At 43.0% G+C, this 9,504-nt stretch overlaps 1 protein-coding gene across 1 annotated transcript; it reads left to right on the plus strand.

Annotated features, from left to right (window-relative positions):
- The first annotated feature begins 2,868 nt into the window (after nucleotides 1–2,868).
- LOC119805284 (eukaryotic peptide chain release factor GTP-binding subunit ERF3B) lies at nucleotides 2,869–5,004 on the plus strand. Its single transcript, XM_038317216.1, has one exon. It carries the CDS (start codon nucleotides 2,869–2,871, stop codon nucleotides 4,762–4,764), a length of 1,896 nt encoding a protein of 631 aa, XP_038173144.1. The 3' UTR covers nucleotides 4,765–5,004.
- Nucleotides 5,005–9,504: the final 4,500 nt, after the last annotated feature.

A 9,504-nucleotide genomic window follows, 5' to 3' on the forward strand; every position in this document is an offset into this window, starting at 1 on the left:
TTTGCTTTTTAAATCTTTTGAGACTTTCGCACACGAGTATTGTACTTTCATTATTTCCCCTTTCGTTGCCTCCCCAAATGCATCTTATGTCCCTTCCACTCACTCTCAAATTCATGATGTCTTCTCTAATTATTATTACACATATATAATATGTATATACAAACACAATCTGTTGAGTTCATTTGGTGCTGCTCATGTGTATACATGTTCAGACGGGATAACCTATCACGGCTCTCAACCTTGGAAAAGACTGATTTAACCTCTCTCAGCAGCCATTAACTGCCTGGAGCTCTTCTAGGGCAGTGTTTTCAACCTTCCTAATGCTGTGACCCTTTAGTACAGTTCCCCATGTTGTGCTGACTCCAAGCACAAAATTATTTTTATTGCTATGTCATAACTGTAATTTTTACTACTGCTATGAATCATAACATAAATATATTGGGAGATGGAGGTTTGCCAGAGGGGTTGCGACCCACAAGTTCAGAACCGCAGTTCTAGAGAGAGCCTTATAAAAATTTTCCTATCCACATTGGTATGCCAACTAGTGTTATCATTGTGTAGGTCTTCTTTAGGCATCTCGCTGAGATTTCCTGTATGCGGTTTCTCTGTCATATATAGAAGACACTATCCTGAAGCAAAATTGTGGTACTTAAAATCTTCCTGTTTCTCCTTCTGGATGTTCCTGTTGCCTTGGGTCAAAATTCAGAGAACAGTTGACTATTGGGTGTCCAACCCCAAATGTGTTTTTGCCTTTTTATAAGAAAATAGGCATAATTTTGTTTTGTGCACTTATCTTTTTTTGCGGGGGGGGGGGACAAAGTTTCCCCACATAGGTAGCCCTGGCTGGCCTGGAACTCATTTTGTAGACCAAGCTGGCCTCAAACTCAGAGAGATTCATCTGCCTCTGCCTCCTGAGTGCTTGGATTAAAGGCATTCTTCATCATTGCCTGGCTTTATGTAATTACCTTTATGCTACATTTTATAATAAAATGCTTTAAAGGGGAAATATTGAATTTATTATAATGTATAAATATCATTTACAGTTAAAATATAGTGGGGAAAAGCTTTGATTTAGTGATGAACCCTTTAAAGTTCTATGCAGAGACTGGACAAGTTTTGTCCAAAGTCAGTTATGCTGGTACAGAGAAGTGAATCTCTGTCCCTTTCTCTGCCTGTCTCTGTCTGTCTCTCTGGATTGCTTCTTGCATTTCTGAATCCTATAAATGACAGACTATAAAGGACATCCATCCACTATTCCTCCTTTCTCCTTTAAAGTTATAAAAGCAGAACACCCTTTGTTCTCTACAAGATACCCCAAGTAACAATTTTGATAATATTTTATGATTAATTCAGTTGACTCAGAAGAAGACAAAAGTCTAAATCTGTCATGTTTATTTGAATAAACTGCTTTATGTGAGAACAGCCTCCTGAACTTTGACAGATTCTCCTAACCCCATTTAGAGATACCTATCCTAGGTTTACAAAATGTCCCAGTACATACCTGGGGTATTGTCCAGAAGTCCATCTTTACACTTCAACTCCGTTTTTCCTATTAATTCCCTTTATTTCACAGTAAAATAAATAAATAGATCATTACCTAAGGAAGAAGAATGAAGGGCTATCTAAAATCCTGGGAATGGCAAACAGCTGTGGCAGCCCTAAACTGAACAATATCAAGGGCCCTGATATTCCCATAGTGTATGGAGAACAGAGTTCTCAAATTACCAGGCACTCACTTGCTTTGTAACATCGTACTTTGTTGTTGGGTTGATTTAAAATAAATTCTCCACCTAGAAAATGCAAATTGTATTGTCCCCTGCTTCCCCTCTCTGTTTGCTATAAGATAATTTACAAGCAATGCCATCCAGGTTTTAGATAAAATGTCAACTTTCTCTGATGGTGATAGTCTATTGATTAGCGCCTTAAGGATATTTTTCCACCCCAGAGGTCGTAGTTGCTTTAATTGAGCTTACAGCCACGGCTTCTTTAACTCTCACAGCTTCATTGATTCTTATTGTAAACCCAGTTCTGGTTTCAGGCTCTCAGAATGAAGGTGGAAGATCGTAGCCTGAGATTCTAGAGTATACTCTTGGAGAAGTCCCGGTAAATAGGGCAGGTGCCTTAGTGCACCTGCCAGCTACGGTCCAGGTACCAGAACGCATTGTTGAAACACTGCCTTCCTTGGAAATTTAAAAATACCTTTAACCCCATCCTTAAAATGAAAGCCGATAGGGCACCAGTGGGACCGAAGCAGCCTCTAGATTTCAAATTAATAAGTGATCTTAAGTTGCAATCACTATCTATACATCTCTTAAATCCCCGGCTAAGCATTACTTATTCTCCCCCGCCCCCCAACCTTGGGTTGCTCATTTTGCCTCCCATTTATTCAATAGGAGTTTTCGTTTTATGTGAAAATTTTAGTAGAATTTGAAGTCAGGTGTGTAGCTAAGGTTTAATCATTGGGATGTGGTCACATAATTCTCCCAGTATGAACCAAAGTAAATAGGAAATCTCATTTTAAAAACTGTACTTATGGACTTAGCTTCTGTCTGAGAATTAAAGGGGACAAACCTACGGATGGCAGCGAGGGGTCAATTCACCACAGGCGTTGGGTCAGGGGTGGAGGAGTCGGAAGTGATTGGGATTTGGGGGAGGAGATTCGCTTACACACAGGAGCCGAGCTTTGAGCGGCCATATCTGCCGCCGCAGCTGTGGATGCAGCATCTGCGCTTTGCTGCCTCCGTGCCGCTGAGGTTCGCGTAGCTATCCCGTGGCCCTTGGCTGTTCTGCCTTGCCACCATCGGTGGAACAGGCTCGTTCTGACCTGCCTACCTCCCTCCTTCTCTGCCGCACCCCGCTGCTCAGACCATGGATCTCGGCAGCAGCAGCGACTCAGCTCCCGACTGCTGGGATCAGGTGGACATGGAAGCCCCGGGTTCGGCTCCGAGTGGGGATGAAATCGCCTCTGCGGCCACGACAGTGGCCGAGGCAGCGGAAGCGGAGGCCCAGCGCCAGCATCTCAGCATGGCCTTCAGCAGTAAGCTCAACATCAACGCCAAACCTTTCGTGCCTAGCGTAAGAGCCGCGGAGTTCGTGCAGTCCTTCCTGCCGGGATCGGCCCAGCTGCCCGCCCCCACAGCCTCCAGCAGCTACGAAACCTGCACCGGCGCCGCAGACCCTCAAGGTAAAAGGCTGGGATGGGGAGCACCTGTGGAACCTCCCAGAGATGGACCTTTAGTGTCGTGGGAAGGTTCCAGCTCGGTTGTAACCATGGAACTTTCAGAACCTGTTGTAGAAAATGGAGAGGTGGAGATGGCCCTGGAAGAATCGTGGGAGCTTAAAGAACTAAGTGAAGCAAAGCCTGAGGGTTCTTTGGGAGATGCAGGGCCCCCAGAAGAAAGTGGCAAGGAAATGATGGAGGAGAAAGAGGAAACGAGGAAGTCAAAATCTGTGGTCATACCATCAGGTGTTCCTAAGAAAGAACACGTAAATGTGGTGTTCATTGGGCATGTAGATGCTGGCAAGTCAACCATTGGAGGACAAATAATGTTTTTGACTGGAATGGTTGACCGAAGGACACTGGAGAAATATGAAAGAGAAGCTAAGGAGAAGAACAGAGAGACTTGGTATCTGTCCTGGGCCTTAGACACCAATCAGGAGGAACGAGACAAGGGTAAGACAGTGGAAGTGGGGCGTGCATATTTTGAAACAGAAAAGAAGCATTTCACAATTTTAGATGCCCCTGGCCACAAGAGTTTTGTCCCAAATATGATTGGTGGTGCTTCTCAAGCTGATTTGGCTGTGCTGGTCATCTCTGCCAGGAAAGGAGAATTTGAAACTGGATTTGAGAAAGGTGGACAGACAAGAGAGCATGCGATGCTGGCAAAAACAGCAGGGGTCAAATACCTAATAGTGCTTATTAATAAGATGGATGACCCCACGGTAGACTGGAGCAGTGAGCGTTACGAAGAATGTAAAGAAAAACTGGTGCCCTTTTTGAAAAAAGTTGGCTTCAGCCCTAAAAAGGACATTCACTTTATGCCCTGCTCAGGACTGACAGGAGCAAATATTAAAGAGCAATCAGATTTCTGCCCTTGGTACACTGGCTTACCATTTATTCCATATTTGGATAGTTTGCCAAACTTCAACAGATCGGTTGATGGGCCAATCAGGTTGCCAATTGTGGATAAGTACAAGGATATGGGCACTGTGGTCCTGGGAAAGCTGGAATCGGGATCCATTTTTAAAGGGCAGCAGCTTGTGATGATGCCAAACAAGCACAGTGTGGAAGTTCTAGGAATAGTCTCTGATGATGCTGAAACTGATTTTGTAGCCCCAGGGGAAAACCTCAAACTCAGACTGAAAGGAATCGAAGAAGAGGAGATTCTTCCAGGCTTCATCCTTTGTGAACCCAGTAATCTTTGCCACTCTGGGCGCACCTTTGATGTTCAGATTGTGATTATTGAGCACAAATCCATCATCTGCCCAGGTTACAACGCGGTGCTGCACATTCACACATGTATCGAGGAGGTCGAGATAACAGCCTTAATCTCCTTGGTAGACAAGAAGTCAGGAGAAAAAAGTAAGACCCGGCCCCGCTTTGTGAAACAAGATCAAGTATGTATTGCCCGACTAAGGACTGCAGGAACTATCTGCCTGGAGACATTTAAAGATTTTCCTCAGATGGGTCGTTTTACTCTGAGAGATGAGGGTAAGACAATCGCAATTGGCAAAGTTCTGAAACTGGTCCCAGAGAAGGACTAAGCAATTTCATTGATGCCTCTGCACCGTAAAATGTGCGACAGCTGGACTGCAATTTACTGCCCATTGACAGACGTTTGTCCGTGTTTTGCAGAGCGATTTCACAGCAAAAATCCATGTTTTGTCAGCTTTCTCATGTTGAGATCTCAGTTCTGTCTCTCTTGAATGCATACTCCAGTTTCCTCCCTCCACACCACTCTGCTTCCTTGGACAGATCAGTAATAGCTTTGTAAGTGACGTGTATGTAACTGCCTACAATACTAAAAATAATATATTTTACATTTTTAATTTCCCTTCGGGATATCTAGACATCATTTGTTCTGTGCAGAACAATCAGTGTGTCACTGTGTATATGTTAATGAAGATCACTAACATGTAAATAAAGTGTTCCATTCGAAACTGCAAGATTCGAAATGTGTTTGAATAATGCTTGAATTTATATACAATATAGTTTCATTAGTTTTTTTCCAAGTAATTGAATACATTTTTACTTGGGCTTAAGAAAAACTCCACTCTGCTTGAAATGAGGAACTGATCAACACCACACAGGTTTGTACTAAAGGAAAACTTTACTATGGAAAAAAAAAACCCTATCTTATTGCCCTTCCCCATTAACTGTGTTTTCATTGTCTAGGTTCAATTAGTAAAGGAGTTCTTCTACTTATCCAGTTATTATTTGAAAATGAAGATTATCCTTTTTTTTTTTGTCTTCCATTAGGTCCCATAATGTTGAGCATGGCCAAATCACATGTGTCCCTAAGGTTTCAGACTATATATGTTGAATCGACTCTTATCCACTCCATCTTCTTTAACGTGCTTTGGTATCATTCACTGTGAAATTTAGGGTGCAAGACACAATAATGAACACAACTACTGCAAAGGTAAATTATTGAATTGGGGCTATGTGTCATTAACCGAAACAAAGGACTTGACGTGGGAAATGAGGAGTCTATTCCTCGTGGCTTAGGGTTCATTAGAATCTGTTCTCCAAACAAATTCATGGTAGTTAGATTTATTGCCAGAAGAATGACTTTCTGACCCTCAGAACTGTCAACTGCTGGAGAGCTTTCTGTCTCGGTAAGTAGGTAGTGGCTTAGTGGAAACATCTTCCCAGCGGTGTGCACAGCCGGCTTCTTTAAGGTACAGCCCTATATTTGGAGTAAGAAACTTCTTTACTAGCCCTTGTGTGCAGGCTGATAGATGTAGGCACTGTGGCTGCAGTACCCTGGGCCTATGCTCAGGCAATGCAGTGTTTTTTCCATGGTCTCTTTCTTTGTGTAAAGCCAGTGTCTCCTTCTCCATGGTCCTTTTCTTTGTGTGCCCATAACACTCCTGTCTCAGTGTATTAGATCGTTACTGACGGTGTTAGATTGCTAACAGCAGGGCTCTATTGTGCATCAGCAGAGCACCCTCTTGAGAGAAGGATTTTAGCTTGCCGTGCATCAGCTAACCTGATCCACAAGGAACCCCGTGAGGCGATGAACACAGTCGTTTAATCGTAAATGTCAGTGGCTGTTTGGTTTTCATCTTTTGGCATTAAGAGAGCCTCCTTTTTTGTGTACTAAACTTTGAACAACCATCAGGCCAGTCTAGTGTTTGGTAAAAATTATACCTTAGCAGTCTTTTTATGGAGACTGTCCCCCTAGCCATGTTACTGTGTAACCTAGGCTGGCCTTGAGCTTGTGGTGATCGTCCTCCTTCAGTACCCTTAATGTTGAAATCATAGCTGTAAGCCACCACGTCCAGTTCTTGGCAGTCATTTTTAAAAAATTTAATGCTATATTACTGTCATAGTAATTTTAGTAATATCTATATATAGGTGTGTGTGCGTGTGTGTATTATATTTACACATACAACACACACACACACACACACACACACACACACACACACACACAAAATCTCTCTTGCACTTTTGGCCAAAAGAAAAGCCAGGATAGAACTCTGTTTCTACCTGTTTTGGATAATTTTTCAAAAAATTGGTTTCTAAATGTTTATGTGTATGAGAGAGGCATACACATAACTTTCAGAGAAAATGTCATAATGTTTAAAAGTCCATTTTAGAAATTATTTCTTTGCAGTTCACTGAGAATCATATCCTTCAGGAGGTTGGGGACACCAGAGTCTAGCTCTTTTACGATAGTAGATGTGAACCCAGAATTGTGACACCGGCTTGCAGTGTAAACTGAGGCAAGAAGATGATGTGTTCAAGGCCAGTTCTCCAAGGTCACAGTGAGTTTGAGGACAGCCTGAGCGACACAGTGACCACCTGCCACACAGAACCACCAGTAGATAAAAGCATACGGTAACATTTCTTTCAAATTTCTAGGTGCTTTCCTTTTCAGTTGTTAGCGTCTAATATTTGTCAACGTTTCAAATTAGGTCCATTTGCTAGTACAGCTTTAGTTTGTCCAGTGCGGTGAACTACCTGTCTCAATCAGGGGAGTGCCCTGCTAGGAAATTTCTGCTATCATTCATATTAAATTAACTTTTTGATGGTTTAAGTAAGTAAGAATGTCCCTTATAGGCTCATGTATTTGAATACTTGGTTCTCCGTTGGTGGTGCTGTTTCGGGGAGGGGGGGGTTTAGGAGGTGCGGTCTTGCTGGAGGTAGTTTGCCACTAGGGGTGGGCTTTGATTGTTTCTGGTCTCACCCCACCTCCACTTGCTCTCTCTGCTTCCTGCCTGCAGTTGAGGATGCCCGTTTAGCTTCCTGCTCCAGCTGTCATGTCTGCTGCTTGCTGCCGTGCTTCCCTGCCGTGATGATCATTTCTCTCTCTGGAACCGTGGGCCTAAATAAACCCTTCAGTCTGTAAGTTGCTTGTGGCTGTGGTGTGTTATCCCAGCAACAGAAGAGGAGCTGATGGCCGACGTCGGAAACCAGATTGCTGTGTAGAACACAGCCATGTTATTTCATAGAGGAATGTGGGCACACTGAAACTTGGGATTGGAAAAGTGGTGGGGTGCCGTAAGCAGACATTAGTGGGAGCCTTGAAGACTGTAGTGCTGAGAGTAATTCAGAAGGTAGCGGCCTGGCTCACAAGCGTTCAGAAGGGAACAGTGTGAGCATTTGGGTTAGAGCCCATTTCTGTGTTTTTGGCAAAGAAAATGGCTGCCTTCTGCCCCTTTCCTAAGAACTCACTTGAGGCTAAATTTTAAAATGTGGACTAGGAGTTCTATCCAGGAAACTTGCACGTGTTTAAACATTTCTTCCCCTCCCCCATGTTTTCCTTTAGTAGTTTCCAGATCTTCCATTAAGGTATTGGATTCATTTGTGTTGATTCTGGTACAGAGCCAAGGCTTCCTGTTTCATTCGACTACATGTGAGTTGACACCATGCTTTTTGACATCTTTTTAAGGATAAGTTGGTTATGAACATACCCAGTTATTTCTCTATTTCACTTCTCCTTGTATTTTTTTTTATATGCCAGTGCCACGCTTCCTAGTTATTTCCATTCTGAATATGCGATACTTCCAAATTTTGTTCTTTTTACTCAAGATTACTTTGGCTATCCTGGGACATAGGCACATCCATATAATTGTTTAAGATTATCTTTCTAGCTCTATGGACAAGGCTGTTAGTATTTTGACAGGCCTTGCCTTGAATCTGTAAATTACTTTAGATAATACGGACATTTTAACAACAATAATTTGTCCAGCTCATGAAAACTGGAGTAATTTCTTTGGCGGAGGCGAGTGCAGTGCTGTATCACACTGAATCTGTGTCATGATTATTATTGTTCATATGCTCTTACAGGTCTCAGATGAGAAAGAGAAAGTGGCACAAAAAGAAATACAAAACATGTAGTTTGGAGAGACGAAGATTGGCTGGAAGAGGGGCTATAATTATAATTGTTAAGGAGATTAATGCCACTGAGGAGAGGCCTATTCTGCTCTCGAATAAATGGCAGGGTTCCTTCAGGCCAAGACTCAACCCAGTTAAGCTTCTGACTCAGGAAAGAGAGCCTAGAGTGGTTTCTGCTTCTAGAAAGCAACAGCAAATAAAAGCTGCTGCTGCTGGGGCTCAGGGAAGTGTGGATCCATTCCGAGTAGGCAGCCTAACTTGGCAGTATCATTCCTGTGGTGCTGGCTTTAGGGGCATGAAAGATGTGAGAGTGAAGAGGTTGTAGATTCTTCTTTTGTGTTTTCAGAGAGCCCAGGCAGTGTGTGTTAGGGGAGTCCCTGTATGAAGGCCTGGAGAGGCCATTGCATGAAGTTGCAAGAATGAAGCCTATCCCTAAGATGTCAGTGGTGTCAGAGCTGTGAGATAACTGCCAGGAGAGCTGCGTGCATGAAGTGAAACCAGTCTTAGAAGGAGATGGATGTTGGAGGCACCAAAACTGAAAGCACAGAGCCATCTAAGTCCTTTAACGTGGAACATAAGAGTTACAGGATTTAGTGTTTGCCATTCTGGGTTCCTGTCTTCCTTTGGGCCATTTTTCCTTCTTCTGCTTCCTCTCCTCCCTTTCAGGATGGTCATGCATATTCTGTGCCATTGCATATTGGAGGTATGTAATTTGCTTTTTTTTTTGGTATTTACAGGGAGCTACAATTAAGAGATTGCCTTGAGTCTCGAAAGAGACTTTGGATGTTGAATTTTTAAGCAGTGTTTGGGGTTTTAAAGCCCGGGACATTTTTAAAGCTTGGCTGGATGCAGTTTGCATTATGGTATGAACATGAGTCTGTGGAGTCCACGGAGTGGAATGTGATTGTTTGAATACAATTTCCCCCCATAGGCTCATG

Source organism: Arvicola amphibius, chromosome X, assembly GCF_903992535.2.
Source record: "Arvicola amphibius chromosome X, mArvAmp1.2, whole genome shotgun sequence".
Lineage (NCBI taxonomy): Eukaryota > Metazoa > Chordata > Mammalia > Rodentia > Cricetidae > Arvicola > Arvicola amphibius.

Excerpts from the sequence above, each read along its gene's own strand:
- LOC119805284 (XM_038317216.1), top strand. The coding sequence starts at position 2,869 with ATGGATCTCGGCAGCAGCAGCGACTCAGCTCCCGACTGCTGGGATCAG.